Source organism: Canis lupus, chromosome X (genome assembly GCF_003254725.2).
Source record: "Canis lupus dingo isolate Sandy chromosome X, ASM325472v2, whole genome shotgun sequence".
NCBI lineage: Eukaryota > Metazoa > Chordata > Mammalia > Carnivora > Canidae > Canis > Canis lupus.
In genome coordinates this window covers 42,287,741-42,303,351 of record NC_064281.1, presented here as the reverse complement: position 1 = coordinate 42,303,351, position 15,611 = coordinate 42,287,741, and the positions used below count along the sequence as shown (strand labels likewise).

General features: G+C 51.6%; 1 protein-coding gene across 1 annotated transcript; it reads left to right on the top strand.

Annotated features, from left to right (window-relative positions):
- Nucleotides 1–1,702: 1,702 nt before the first annotated feature.
- On the top strand, nucleotides 1,703–13,963 carry LOC112673114 (synaptophysin). The gene is made up of 7 exons (XM_025468661.3): nucleotides 1,703–1,794; nucleotides 2,969–3,034; nucleotides 4,120–4,244; nucleotides 7,473–7,668; nucleotides 8,392–8,583; nucleotides 9,617–9,950; nucleotides 12,400–13,963. Exons 1-6 carry the CDS (start codon nucleotides 1,759–1,761, stop codon nucleotides 9,944–9,946), a joined length of 945 nt encoding a protein of 314 aa, XP_025324446.1. The 5' UTR covers nucleotides 1,703–1,758; the 3' UTR covers nucleotides 9,947–9,950; nucleotides 12,400–13,963.
- The last annotated feature ends 1,648 nt before the right edge of the window (nucleotides 13,964–15,611 follow it).

Below are 15,611 nucleotides of genomic sequence, written 5' to 3'. Positions count from 1 at the left end.
TTATCAGATACATTTTAAACATATATATATATATATATATATATATATATATATATATATATATATATATATGGTGCTGTACTGATAAGTTAGCACAGAGGTTAAGAAAAGCAGGTGCTGAAGGCCAGACTTCCTGGTTCAAAACCTGGTTCTACTACTTAGCAGCTGTGTGAACTTAGGAAAATTCTTTCATCTCCTCACACCTTAGTTTATTCAGCTATAAAAATATGGGTAAAATGAGGGATGGTAGTAGTACCTGCTTTATAGGTCTGCTGTGAGGATTTAAATGAGTGACATACTGAAGCTCTCCCAACAGTGCTTGACATAGAACAGGCACAATTTAAAATGTTAGCCATTCTCTATATAATCATGATATAATTCTTCCCTTTTCTTTCCACACAATTCCCACACAGTTTGGCATCTTTCATTTCTTACTTAACTATCTTGGTGATCAAGACGCCTGGGTGGCTCAGTGGTTGAGCATCTGCCTTTGGCTCAGGTCGTGATCCCAGAGTCCTGCATCAGGCTCCCTGCTTCCCCTCTGCCTGTATGTATCTCATGAATAAATAAATAAAATCTTAAAAAAAACTATCTTGGTAATCATTCCAAGGCTCCATATTAGTATTAATGACAGCTACATTGTACTCCCATTTTGAGGCTATATCAGATTTTACTTAAACAGGCCACTAGCAATGAGCACTTAGGGAGTGTCCACTCTTTCATATTATAAACAGTGCTGCAGTGAGTCATCTTATACATACATCTTTTAGCTCATGTATGAATCTGTCAGATAAATTCCTAGAAGTATAAATGCTGAGCCGAACAGTATATGGATATGTTAGTTTGCCGGGTTTTGCCAGATTGCCCTCTACATAGGTTATTCTAATTTAACTTCCACCGGTAATTTATGGGAATGCCTGTTTCTAGCCAACCTGCCAATACCGAGCTTAAGTAAACTTTTTTATATTCACCACCCTCGAAGGTGAAAAGCAGTATCTTAGCTTTCTTTTTCTTTCTTAGTAGCTTTCATAGGCATTTCTTTTAGCATAAATGAGGTTGAACATCTTAAACCCCAATTGTGTTTATCCACTGTGTTTTGCAACATGGCAATCGTCATTGACCTTGTGGGCCTAGTTTTAGTAGCATGAAGGTGGAATAGTCCAATTAAAAGAGGGCTGAGAAATAAACAGTCTGTAAAGGGCAGAGTCGGTGCAGGCAAAAATTTGAAAGTAAAAAGAGAAATAGAGGAGATGGTTGGAGGGGGCGGGTGGGGTTTTTAAGACCTTGAACAATGTTTAAATCGCTGAGACTTTGGGCACTACCAATTACTCGCGCAGCGACCTTGTGCAAGTAGGTTCACCTCTCCGGGGACTCATTTTCCTCATCTGTAAAAACGGGGCTAATAGTCCCTACCACATAGGGCTGTTGGAAGGAACACATTCAACAAACGCCGCCAAGGCCCTGGCAAAAACGTCATGCCATAGGACCGAATGGTCCTCCTCTCCCCAGAACTCTAGCTGTGGTCCCTGAGACATCGATCCTCTCTGAGCGCTCTCGCGGCTCCGGTTTTCCGGCCGGAATGGCGGCGAGCGAGATTTAGCTGCGTCCGGCTGGGTGCGGGCGCGCGCTCGGCGAGTGGGGCGGGGGCGCGAGGGGTGGAGCCGCGGCCGCCTGGGCTGTTCCGACGATCGCGCGCCGCCCCCGCCGCGCCCCGCGCCCGCCCTTGTTAGCAGGCGCCTCCCGCCCCCCGCATTGCTGATGCTGCTGCTGGCAGACATGGACGTGGTGAATCAGGTACGCGTTCCAGCACCGAGGACAGAGCCCGCCGCTGCCCGGCCTCCCCGCCGGGATCGCCGCGGATCGGGCGACTCTGAGAGGCGGTGGCCAGGGTCCTGGCAGCGGACGCTCGGTCCCTGGCACTGGGGCTGGGGTCTGCGGCAGGCGAGGGAGGAAGGGAGAGGTGGAGAAAAGAAGGAGCGCGCCCTTTGCCGCAGCGAGGGCCGTCCTCACTGCCGCAGCGGGGTCCTCCTGGAGCCTGGTTCCTTACTGGCCACCATGAGGAGGAGGGGGGTCTTGGGGCTACAGTAGGGGCAACGGGGTGGGGGAGAAGAGGAAGAGTGGAAGGAAGATGGGGGTTGCTTGTAGTTGAGCTAGGAAATAGAATGACAGAAGGCGTGGGGGCGGGGGATGGGGAAGGGCTGGCACCTGTCCCTCCCAGAGAAAGTACCCCAGTAGATGACCACCCCTTCCCCTAGAGCAGACCAAGGGGGACGATCCGACTTTGCCTCCCCAAGACCCCTAGTCTCCCGTCCCCCAATACATATCTGGCGAAGCCATGTCCCAGCCCTCCCCCACCTTAATCAGCCCAGACCCTCTCTGCCATCTCACTCTTCTTCACCACATCAGAACCTCACCCTCTCTCTAACCAGTACCAACCCCTCCCCATCCTCATCACTTCAGACCACCACCACCACCATCTGACTCACCTTTACCGCTGCAAACCCCTCCCCCACCATGGCCAACCTGACTCCCTCCCTGTTATGACTCACCTTCACCACCCAAAACCCCCTTCCCCTCAATGAACCCCCACTCCTTCCTCACTCTTCCTTTCTCACTTGATCCCCTTCACCATCTGACTTACCTTTACTGTTTCAGACCTTCTCCCCTTCCCTAATTAGTCTTGACTCCATCCCAATCTTCCTCACCCCGACGACCCTCTGCCATCAACCTCACCATTTCCCCAGACCTCCCCACCACTTCTGAACCCTGAGGGTCTTCTCTCCAATACGCTGTACTCCCACCTTCCCTGAAGTGTCACTTTCTCCTCACCCCTTCTCTCCTCTGAACATCACTCACTCCCGGAGGACACATGCCCTAGTCCCAGGGGTCATCGCCTGGTGGCCTTGCCCCTCACCTCCCTCTCCATCTCCAACAATCCCACCCCCTCCCCACCATTTTCTCTCCTCAGCTGGTGGCCGGGGGTCAGTTCCGGGTGGTCAAGGAGCCCCTTGGCTTCGTGAAGGTGCTGCAATGGGTGAGTGTGGTCTGGGCCATGGGGAAAGAGAAGGAGGTAGTGGGGTCTGGACGAGTAGGGGTGGGGAGCAAGGAATGGATGGGCGGGGGGTTGGAGAGAAAGGGGATGGAAGAATTGGGCTCCAGGGTGAGGTCCCAGGGGGTTAGGGCCAGAAAATAGATGGGCCATGATGTGACGTCATGTAAGACCAAGGATACCCCCATTGTGAGGTGAAAGAATGTGACGTCCTACCTCCTCCCCTGAGGTGAGAGAGGGGCAAGGAAGGTGGAGCCTGAAGCTGGTGCTGCAGAAAAGATGCAAAGCCAGAAAAATCCAGAGATGGTGAAAGAGACAGAGAGGATGAGAGACAGGGAATGATGGAGACAGAGATGGAAATACCGAGAAGAAAAGATACAGAGATGAGAGAGAGTGGAGGCAAGCAAGAAAAAGCGAGACAGAGATGCAAAGAGAAATGGACACAGAGAGAGTGGCAGAAAAAATGGGATGGGGGAGAGACAGAAACAGAGAAAGAGAGATACCCAGTGGAGAGAGGAGAGGAGAAACTGATACACAGAGAAAGCAAGATGTATCAGGGAGAGCATGAGACAGAGACCAAGGCAGAGAGAGAGGAGGGAGATAGGGACAAATAGACCAAGGACAGAAACACACACAAGGGGAGACATACATTTTACACGGATGGAGCCAGAGGAAAAAAGAGACCGAAAGAGACATACATTGATACTAGAGAGGCAGAGGCAGAGAGCAAAACAGAGATACGAAGAGACATCTGAGAAAGACAAGAGAAACAGGTACCAAGAGAAATAGAGACACGGAGAACAGAGACAGGCAGGAGTACACAGAGAGAAATAAAGAGGCTGAGGCAGAAGAGAGGAAGGGGCAGTCAAAGCATCGAGGGGTAGAGACTGAGAGAGACACTGAGAGAAAGACTGGAAGAGACAGCCACACCCCTGTAATCAGCTTGTCCTTGGAGCCGATGAGCCCTGATTAGGGGGTGGGGGTGGGGACCGGTCCATCTGCTGCTGCTTGTGCGGGGGCCCTGCTTGTGCCGGGCTCACCATGGCCATCCCCATCCCCTGTGGCCCAAGGTCTTTGCCATCTTCGCCTTTGCCACATGCGGCAGTTACACCGGGGAGCTCCGGCTGAGCGTGGAGTGTGCCAACAAGTCAGAGAGTGACCTCAGCATCGAGGTTGAATTCGAGTACCCCTTCAGGTGCGCCCCCACCCCAACCCACCCCAGGGATCCCAAGAAAGAGGGTGGGAGTGGGGTGGGACTGGCCAACACTGCCTCCCCAGTGGCTCCTGTTCAGTCCCCACCTCAGGAGACCACATTGGCTCAGGTCACTGTGCATGCACTGAGCACCTACTTTGTGCCTGGCACTGCTCTGGACATTTAGGACACGTGGTAAGCAGGACAGGCATAAGCTGTTGCCCTCTGGCTGTGTTCTAGTGAATGCAGAGGGGCAGGAGACTGGCAATAAACAAGATTCAAAAACAGAAATATATATATTTATATATTTATATATTTATATATTAAAGCAGTAGTTGCTTAGTTAACGTCAGCTAATATTATTTCATTCCCATTCATTTGTTCCATATACATTTTTTTTGAGAACCTATTGTATGCCAGTTTCTGCTCAAAGTGCTGGGGATATAACAGGGAAAACAAAACAAAACAAAACAAAACAACCCAGACCAACCTCCCCACCCTCCTGGAGCCAACATTTTAACAAATAAATCAGTAAAAAGGATGATTGCAGATTGGGAGAAATTCAAAGAGGGGATACTCGTGCAGGGTTTTATCACAGAGAATAATGAGGGGGTCTGATTAGCTATAGGGAATGATTAAACCCAGTTAAGCAATTCTGATATTTACTGTACTCACATTGTGTGCCAGGTGCTAGGAACGTGAGGATGAGCGCAGTCAGGCAAGGTCACTGCCCTCATGATGATGCTTACCTCCTGGGGAGTGGGGAGACAGATCCGCAGACACCATTTCAGTCGAGGCTCCTGAGGCTCCTCCACCACTTGGACAAATCACATAACTGCTCAATTTCCGCTCAATTGCGGTCTCAATTTCCTCGTCTGCAAAAGAAGATAATAATACCTACCTTACAAGGTTCTGATGAATATTAAGTGAGTTGGTACTTGTTAGGTGCTTAGCACAGTGCCGGGCACACAATAAGCTCCCCACAAGGGCTTGTTAAAATAAAGAAAATCAGTAAGTTTAAGGGCCTCTGGAAAGAGGTCGGAGATTGAGTTGGAAATTGGGCATTTTTGAGCACTATCGACAAATGTAGACTCAGGGGATCACCCAGGGTGAGAGGGAAGAGTGGAGAGAGGAAAATCCAGCATTGGTCCTGAGGAATGGTTAAAAGAAAAAGAGGCACCAGGGAGGCGTGGCCCGAGGGGCAGTGGGAAGCAGGGATCCCCTGGTTCACAGAAGCCAGGAAGCAGAGTTTGGGGAAGGAGGAGAAGCTGGAAGCATAGGATACTGCTGGGAGCCCTCTGGGGATCCAGAAGGCCACAAAAACCCCTGGACTCCCCAATAGCTCTCACACATAGGACCTGCAGTCCTGAAGATCTGCCTTTTAGCTACAAGTCTCCTGCGAAAAAAGTCTTTGCCCTGGCCCCCCTGGCCTTCCCCCTGCTGCCCTGATAACCCCCCAGAGCTCCCCAATTCCCATTAGACACCCCTTCTCCAACCCAACCTACTAGGAACCCAGAAACTTACCCAGATTCAACTCTTTTTTTTTTTTTTTTAAACTTTTCCCATTCTTTTTTTTTTTTTTTTTTTTTTTTTTTTTTTTTTATGATAGGCACACAGTGAGAGAGAGAGAGAGGCAGAGACACAGGCAGAGGTAGAAGCAGGCTCCATGCACCGGGAGCCTGACGTGGGATTAGATCCTGGGTCTCCAGGATCGCGCCCTGGGCCAAAGGCAGGCGCCAAACCGCTGCGCCACCCAGGGATCCCCCCAGATTCAACTCTTAGCTGTCATTTAGCAGCTATACAACCTTGGGCACCTAACATAACCTTGCTAAGCCTCTGTTCATCTGTAAAATGGGTATATTAATGCCTCCTTTAGAGATTGAGGGGAAGGGTCACTGAATGAGGCAGTTCCCTAAAGTGCCTGATAGGTGATCAGTCAGCATAAGCCCCTTCCCTCAGGACCTTTGCTACATAAGGGGACTAGTACCATTCACTCAGTCTCAGGATCCTGCCCCCCAATCTGAAGCCAGAGCCCCAGAACCCCACCCCAGACCTTCTCCTCACACACATTTTCTCCCTATGATTTCCATTACACTACAGGAAAGCCTTAGTCCCAGGACACCTTCCCAATTGGCCCCTTCCCACCTCACATACATACATTCTGTTTGTTCCAGTATCCCTTCTACCCTCCTGTCTTTCTGTTTCCTGTTTTTTTTCTATCTCTTGTTCTTATAGACTCTGAGCTCTCCTCTGCTATGCATATGTTTCTTTTCTCTTGGGGACCTGGAGTAGGGTAGAGAGAAGAGTCAACATGATATAGGGAGAAAACACAGGGTTCAGATCCCAACCTTGCCATTCTCTCCCCAGCTGTGTGACTTTAAGCAAATTAATGCACTTTTCTCAGCCTTTATCCATTTCATGTGATAAACATTTACTGAGTACCTACTATGTGGCGGCATTGTTCCAGGTCCTAGGGATATAGCAGTGAATGCAGCAAAGGAAAAAGACCAGCTCTTTTTTTTAAGATTTTATTTATTTACTTGACCCAGAGAGCGCATGTGAGAGAGAGTACAAGCAGGGGGAGTGGCAGACAGAGGGAGAGAGGGAAGCAGGCTCCTCGCAGAGCAGAGAGCCTAATGCAGAACTCGATCCCAAGACCCTGAGATCAGGACCTGAGCCAAAGGCAGATGCTTAACCGACTGAACCACCTAGGTGCCCAAGCCCAACCCTCTTTCAATGAAGGGGAAAATCAAGGAAAAAAGTAAAACACATGATATGTCAGATGCGTAGGGTATCACTGCTACAGAGAAAAATAGAGCCAGGAAGGGCGGGGGGGCTAAGGAGCACTGGGAGGGAATGGTTCCATCTGATTTTAATAGTGAGATCAGGGAAGGCCTCATTGAGGTGACAGTTGAGCAAAACTTGAAGGACATGAAGGGTGTAATATCTAGGAGAAGGGCATTCCAGTGCAAAGATCCTGGGGTGGGAGGGGCCTGGTATGTTCTACAAATAACCAAAAAGTCAAAGCGCCTGGGTTGGAGTAGTGGTCAAAGAAGACCTAGTTCACCGCAATTGGTAAAATGTGACTGGTATACAGTAGGTGCTCTGCGAATGGTTGTTCACCCCTCTTCCTTCCTGGGACTTTGTCAGAATCTGGGGAATCCATGACTGGGCAGGGGGAGTGGGGGGTATTCTTAGGTCCTGGGCCACACCTGCCATCTCTCCCCACAGGCTGCACCAAGTGTACTTTGATGCACCCACCTGCCGAGGGGACACTGAAAAAATCTTCCTGGTGGGGGACTACTCCTCATCGGCCGAATTTTTTGTCACCGTGGCTGTGTTTGCCTTCCTGTACTCCATGGGGGCTCTGGCCACTTACATCTTTCTGCAGAATAAGTACCGAGAGAACAACAAAGGACCCATGATGGTGAGCCCCACAACCACTCAAGTACAGGGGCCAGGGACCATGGAGCCTCAGAGACACAGCCATGTTCACGGGCCACACCAAACCCTAGACAGTCCCACATGCAAGCAGTCACCATAACAGCCACAGATGTCACTGCTGCTGCTGCTGCTGTGAGCATCAAAGAAACCAAATCATAGAATGACAGGGACATGCTCAGAGCCCACACAGAATCCCAAACAGGCCTAGCCCTGGAAACCTACCACCTCTCACACAACCACACAGTCTAGATCAAGGAAAAGTGCACAGAGGTTCACTGGGGCAGTCATGCTTGTCATCATGCCACCCAGACACACTGATTCCTACACAGCTATACTCATACACCCTCATCCCAGACACAAAATGACATAAATCCCCACATTGAGATGAAAGTAGAAAGACACACTACTTTCCACAGATTCGGAAGCCATCCCACAAAATCCTCCCACAACACACCCACACATCACAATTTCACTCCCACATCCTCACATGCATACACACACACACATACACACAAGCCCAAGCTAGGAATGCTCACCTTCGAGTGAGTATTGGGGGCTTCCGAGCTGGCTAAAAAGTCAGGAGAGAGACAAGGCTTTTCTGCGGGGCCTCCCACTCCCAAGAAAGCGTGTGATCTGAGGAGGCCCCATGGCATGAGGTGAAGCAGCCCACTCACAGGGCCATCTGCCTCTCTCCTGCCTGTCCTAGGACTTTCTGGCCACAGCAGTGTTCGCCTTCATGTGGCTGGTTAGCTCATCAGCGTGGGCCAAGGGGCTGTCAGATGTGAAGATGGCCACTGACCCAGAGAACATTATCAAAGGGATGTCTGTCTGCCACCAGACAGGGAATACATGCAAGGAGCTGAGGGACCCTGTGACCTCTGGCCTCAACACTTCAGTGGTAAGCCCTGGGAAGGTGGCTGGGCTGGTGGGCCAGCTGGGAAGGGAGGCTGGGAAACTCACCGTCTGGCATGGGAGTGGTGGGGAGAATGAGAGGAGAAGTCAAAGGAGATCCCCAAGGGCTCCCTGGAGGAAGCATGCCAACAACAGTGCCTTGAAGGATGAGATAGCAATTATAACCACTTCAATACCACAAATAGTCCCCAGGAGGGGAATATGAGACCTTCTGTCCGATTAGGTTTGGGAGATCTGGATCCCAGGCTCAGCCTATTCATGTAGATCCTCTAGCAACTCAATACCGTCTGGGGACCAGCGTCCTTATACAGTATGCCAAATGAAAGAATAACTTGAAATTTTTCCCACTTGGGCTCCCCCTACTGGCCGGAGTCAAACCATCTGAGCTCTACCACCTACAACTCTGATCTCAAACTAGCCTCTCAGCCTCAGTCTGAGCATGTAAATTGAAAACTAATAAGAAGTCCTCTCCAAAGTTGAGTATTCAGTGAACTAGTAACATACAAAGTGCTTAGAAAAGGGCCTGGCATGTGGTAAATTGTATACAAGTGTTACAGATGCTAAGATACCAACTTTTCTGTCACTCACAAGGTAGGAGATTTTGAGCATCTTAGCCTCTCTGGGCCTGAGTTCTATATATTTTATGTAAAGGTATATTTTTATATACTTTGTATATGTGTATATATGCATCTATTAGTGGTGTATCTACATAATAAAATTCGTGCTTAACATGCCATTACAAATTTATATTCTATTTTAGACATGTATAAATGTGTATATGTAATTGCGATAGATGACGACATCCTGGAAAATCTGAGTTCTAACACGCCCCCCACCCCCACCCCAGGGGACTTTTCTGCACATTTGCGTTCATGTGCCAGGACTCTAGAGGGTCCGGGTTCTAGAAAGCATTTTTTCTTCGGGAGGCCACGGATCTATGCTCCACGCGCGCAGCCTCGATGTTCCCCGGGGCCAACTCAATGCGCGCCACACTACAGCCAGGGTTTGTCTCTCCGCAGGTGTTCGGCTTCCTGAACCTGGTGCTCTGGGTCGGCAACCTGTGGTTCGTGTTCAAGGAGACAGGCTGGGCTGCCCCATTCATGCGCGGACCTCCTGGCGCTCCCGAGAAACAACCAGCGCCTGGGGACGCCTATGGCGAGGCGGGCTACGGGCAGGGCCCTGGCGGGTACGGGCCCCAGGACTCCTACGGGCCCCAGGGCGGCTACCAGCCCGACTACGGGCAGCCAGCCGGCGGCGGCGGCGGCGGCGGCTACGGGCCTCAGGGAGACTACGGGCAGCAAGGCTATGGCCCTCAGGGTGCGCCCACCTCCTTCTCCAATCAGATGTAGTCTGGTGAGTGACGGACGGGCGGCGCGGCCAAGGAGGGTACAGGAAATGAGACGGGCGGGTCAGTGAACCAATAAGACTCGAGAGTAAATGGTACGTAGGCGCGGGCGAGGGCGCCAATGGGGAGGCGGGGCTACAAGCGAAGAACGAAAAACTAGCCAATAAGTGGAAAGCAGGACCGCGGTGCTTGAAGATTGGCAGAATGGAAAGCCAATGAGAGAGAAACGAATGCCTCTCCGAGGGGAGGGGAGAGAAAAAGCGGACAGAACAACCAATGAAAGAAGGGAATGGCAGGAGGACTTGCATAAGACGGAAAAGGAGGTGGGCCTCAGAAGTGATTGATTAGCCAATATGTTCTGATAAGGCCGGTAGATGGTGAAGCTAAAGGGGCGTGGGGTCACGAAGGCCAAACAAGCTCACTGATCCTGTGGTGAGGAAGGTGGTGTGAAATTTCAGGAAGGAAAAGGGGGCAGGTGGGGGCAATGGAAAGGTTTGCAGGCCTTCTTGCTGGGCCTGGAAAAGAGAAGAGCGATAACTTCGCAAATGAGAGAGGGAAATGGGAAGAGGCAGGGAGATGGCAACACGTGGGTGGAGATAACTTCTGGCACTTGGCCAGGATGGAAAGGGCAGGGAGGAGTTTATTAGGTATCTTACATCTAATTCATCAAAAACTTCTATTGACTCTACCTTCAAAATATATTCATAATCTTCCACATCTCACTGTCCTCTCCTCTGGACATCTTCACAGCTTTCCACCTGCATCCGCATTCTGTTCGACTCACAGCATTGGGAGGGATCCTGTTACATCTTAAATCAGGACACGACCCTCCTGTGCTCAGAGCTCTACCTAGGCTCCCATCTCACTCACGTTTAAAGCCAAAGCCCTCACCAGGCACGACACCAAATGTCACCTGTCACTTTTCAGACCTCCTACCACTCCCCACCCCCAACTGTGTTCCAGGCACAAGCCAAATTCAGGGCCTTGGTACTTGCTTTCCTCCTGGAGTTTTGTGCCCACACACACTGATAACCTTACCTGGCCAGCTTCTTACAAGTCCCCTTTCTTAGCTCTCTTATGGTACCCTATGCTTTTCTTACCATAGTCTGTAATTATTACTTTATATGTTTATTAACTATCTCTTCCACTAAACTAGAGGATGTGACCATGACCTATTCATGCTGTACATACATCACTTAGAGCCCTACTAATGTTAAGAAAGATTTATTGAGAAAATAATAGAAACAATATGAGACATTTTACTCTCATTTTATATATCTCTGCTTAAAATCTTCCAGTGACTTACACCTCATCAAAGTCAAAGCTGATGTCCTCACAATCTAGGCCCTATAGGACGGCATTACCAACCTCTGTAATATCACCTCCTACCACTTGTCCCTTGCTCACTCCACTCCGATTTTCTTGCTGTTCCTCAAATACACTAGATGTGGTTCTGCCTCTGGGCTGTTGCACCAGCTGTTCCCTCTGCCTGGAATGCTCTTCATTGTTGTCTGCATGCTCTTCTGTTGTCTGCATGGCTCATTCCCTCACCTCCTTAACTATTTATTCCAATATCATTTCTTTTTTTTTTTATTTTTATGATAGTCACACAGAGAGAGAGAGAGAGAGAGGCAGAGAGAGAAGCAGGCTCCATGCACCGGGAGCCCGATGTGGGATTCGATCCCGGGTCTCCAGGATCACGCCCTGGGCCAAAGGCAGGCGCTAAACCGCTGCGCCACCCAGGGATCCCAATATCACTTCTTTTTTAAAGATTTTATTTATTCATGAGACACACAGAGAGAGGCAGACACAGGCAGAGGGAGAAGCAGGCTCCATGCAGGGAGCCTGATGTGGGACTCGATCCCGGGTCTCCAGGATCACGCCCTGGGCTGAAGGTGGCGCTAAACCGCTGGGCCACCCAAGCTGCCCCTCAAATATCACTTCTTAACTGAGGTCTTCTCTAACTACCCTACTTACTACAGTAACATTTCTTCCCCTACTGGTACTCCTACTCCCCCTCACCCTGGGCTACCTTTTGTTTTTACATTTCAATTATCACCTTATGTCATGATAGATAACCCACTTACACGTTTCTATTATTGTTTGAAGTCTGTCTCCTCTGCCACAACGCAAGCACCACAGAGATAAGGAGCTTTGTTCTACCCAATACAGTTTATCACCAGTGGCTAGAACAGTACAGGTTAATGGACATTTGGGGGTTAGGGGAGGGGGAAACCGTAATGTCTTTGGTACTTAACCTAGCAGGTGCAAGGTATATATTCCCAATAGGGGCAGCTGGGATGAAGCTGACTTCAAGGACTATTGAGTGAAGGAGGAAGAAAAGACATGGCAGGCAGAGGGTAAAGCCAAGGTGGAGGCCTAGCAGCCCAGCCCCCTCCCTAAGGGCACAACCTATGTCTGGACCCCCTCTCCTTTCTGTATCTTTTGTCTCCACAGGTCAGTGCAGCCCGGGAGGACCCCATGTGTGGGCAAGAGCTCAGAAGCCCTGCCCCCTTTTCCACCCCTCCACCCCAGGTCTCCACCCCTCAAGCCAGGAGACTCTTTGCTGTATGTGTATATATATATATATATATATATATATATATATATATATATACACATATATATATAAAATATATAAATATCTATTTATCTGTCTGAGCCCTGCCCCACTCCACACTCCTCATGCATGAGGGGCCTGACCTTGAGGGGGCCCCTCTCCTAACCTTACCCCTTCCCTTGCATACCTTGGCCCCTCTCTGTCCCCTGGCCCTGTGCCCTGAGGTTGGGGGACTCTGAAAGGGGGACAGGAAAAAGACAGATCTCTGCTATGTGGGGAGGGTCGGGGTGACTTCAGACTCTCTCCCCTCTCTCCCTTCCCTCCTCCCAACTGGCCTTGATTCCTCCAGCAATGCCCAAACGGGGATGATTAGGGGAAATTCAGCCCTGAGAAGGCAGAAAGGCAGACTGGGGGACTTGACCCATGGTGGACTTGGAGAGGAGCTCTGGGGTGAAGAGGACTAGTAAGCAAGGGGTTTGGGTGCCAGACACACTGGATCTAGAGTCCAAAGAAGAGGGGTGCCTTAGAGCATTCTGGAGTGTGGCTTGGGATGAGGCTGGGGGCATGGTTCTAGAATGGGTGGAGCTTTGAGTGAAGCAGGGGTTGGGCCTCCAAAGTGGGCAGGATTTGGAACAGGACAGGGTCCTATGGGAGGGGTGTGACTGGGGACCTGGGGACTGGGTTCTAGAGGGGTGGGGCCTGAACCAGACGGTGGGAGAGGTTCTAGAGTGGGCAGGTCTTGGATTGGGACCAGAGGGTAAGGAAGGGGTGTAGCTAGGAATATTCAGGAGACGGAGTTTGATTCTACAGGGGGCAGATCTTGTGCAAGGCGAGAAGTGGGATTCAGGAATGGGCCAAGCTTGAGGTGAGGTCGTGGTCTGGGTTCTAGACAGGGCGGGGATTAGAGTGGGTGTTCATGGTGGCTTCAGAAGGGGCAGCCCTCCCCAATAGAGCAGTGAAAAAAAATGTTTTAAAGTGGGCAGGCTTAGCAGCGGGGGGCAGGGGGTGGGGGGGTGGCGGGAATATCCCTGACGAGAACTGAGTACTGAGGTGACCTGGGAGGACCTGAAGGCTTGGAGGGTGAGGGGTGGGATCCAGAGAGAAGCACCCCCCACACCCTTGCCCACCCCGGTAGTCAGAGGACAGAGCCAACGGGTCTGTGGGGCCGGCCCACCCCTCCCCCGCTTCCCTTGCCTCCTCCCTCCCTCCACACCCGCACCGTCCCAGGGTGGTTGGAGGCCCGGTCTGAAGTCCCTATCCTGCACCCTCTGCTGTGTCTATGACGTCGGTAGTGCCTGTGATTGTGTGTTGCCATTTTGTCTGGCTGTGGTCCCTCCCCCTCTCCTCCAGATGCCCACCCTTTTCCTAGCCCGTCGGTATTGTTTGAAGACCTCCCCGAGGAAGAACAAATAGGATTAATTCTCCTCCCCTAAATAAACTCAACCACCGAGTCCACCCGGATCTGATTTCTCAGTGTGTCTTTCTGTTTTTGGAGGGGGGAGGAAGAAAGAGGGGTGGGGTAGAGGCGGCGAGAGGAAGCTCCGCCCCTGACCTGCTGGACCTGCCATTCAAGTCACCCCATCATTTCAGGTCCCTCCAGCAGCGTAACGCCAAGCTGCATCCAAGGTGAAGCCTCACCTCACCTGTCGATCATTCTAAGTCTCTCTCTGAGTAGCCCTGCCTGCTGCCCCCACTACCGGCCGCCGAATGTCCAGTGTTTGTAGGGGTCGGTTCTAATTCTGGTCCACTAGCCACTCCCCTTCCCAGACCCTGTGGAGCCCTGTCCTCAAACCCCATGGGGTCTGAAGAGGACCCCAAACTTCACAGGGAGACTTCCCCCTACCTACGAGCCTCGTGTTCTTCAGACACAGGCTTCTCCCCATTTCCTTTCCCGCCCAACCTGGGGAACTGGGAGGCAGGCTGGGCTGCAAGGCCAGGAAGCAGGAGCACTGGGGTGACTCGTTAGCTCATTAATTCATTCCCTTTAACCCTTCCCTGGATCCTCCCTGGAGGAGGGGTGGGGGGTGGAGAGTGACTGGGATGTGCCTAATGGAGCTGGGTACGGAGTTGGTACCTTGTGCCCACGCTGAAAGGCCCGGCTGCTGCCATCACCCTGCCTAATTAAAACCCCCCGCCCGGCGCCCAAGTTCTGACTGTGGGCCGGGGACCCCCCTCCTCCTAGCCCTGAGGCACAGCGAAGCCTGACAGGCAAAGGAGAGACTCCCAGCTATGGGACTGAGCTCAGCAAAAGGGCTATCTAACTGCAGAGAAAAAATAGGAGCCAGGGAGGGAAGGCTTTAAGATCTATTTCTCAGGGGGCGGCTGGGTGGCTCAGTTGCTTAAGCCTCCACCTTCAGGTCCCATCGTGATACTGGGTTGGGGCCCTGTCGTGATCTTGGGGTCCTGAGATCGAGCCCCACGTCGGGCTCCCTGCTCTGCAAGGAGTCAGCTTCTCGTCCCTCTGCCTGCTCCACTTCTGTTTAAAAAAAAAATTGATTTCTCAGGACTTAGGGGGCAAGACAGCTGGGCCTGTTAGGAAGGAGAGGGAGTGGGTAGTGGGGCCTCGGAACCTGGCCAGTGACTTTAACCTTTTCCCCATAAATCTCAAACAGTCCTGGCTCTGATAGGGTTTGGGAGTGGAGGCTGTAGGGGGTGGATAAGAGCTCCCTCTCTGATGAGTGGTGAGGGAGCGCCAGCTGGAACTGCGGTGGGCTTGGGGATCATTCTTGCAGTATTCATCCGGGGAAAGAGGCCCTGGGAATATCCCCAGTGGGTAGGGGGCCAAGAGGTGGCCTTAACCCCTCCTCCAAATAAACAGCCAAGATAAATGGACACGAAATGCCAATACTAGTGCCCTAGCGCACCACTTCCAAGTCCGCCCTCCTCCACTCCAGAGCCCTCAAGCCCTAGAATATCCCGGGAGAGGCCATGTGTTACCCTGGGGCTCCGGGCCGAGCCTTCTGAGGCCTGGCTCCCGCCCCAGGGCAGGAAGGCTGGGGAGCGCTCGCGTCCGGCGCTCCTGCGCTGCGTGCCCCTCACCTCTAGGCAGGGGGCGCCGCGGCCCCGGAGTGAGTGCAGGGCCAGGGGCGGGCCGTGCGGGCGCGCTCCT

What these genes read in the sequence shown, in the direction of transcription:
- LOC112673114 (XM_025468661.3), top strand. Translation starts at nt 1,759, where the DNA reads ATGCTGCTGCTGGCAGACATGGACGTGGTGAATCAG. An exon ending in ACATGGACGTGGTGAATCAG is followed by an intron (nt 1,795 to 2,968) that starts GTACGCGTTCCA and finishes TTCTCTCCTCAG; the next exon opens with CTGGTGGCCGGGGGTCAGTT. An exon ending in CTGGCCTCAACACTTCAGTG is followed by an intron (nt 8,584 to 9,616) that starts GTAAGCCCTGGG and finishes GTCTCTCCGCAG; the next exon opens with GTGTTCGGCTTCCTGAACCT.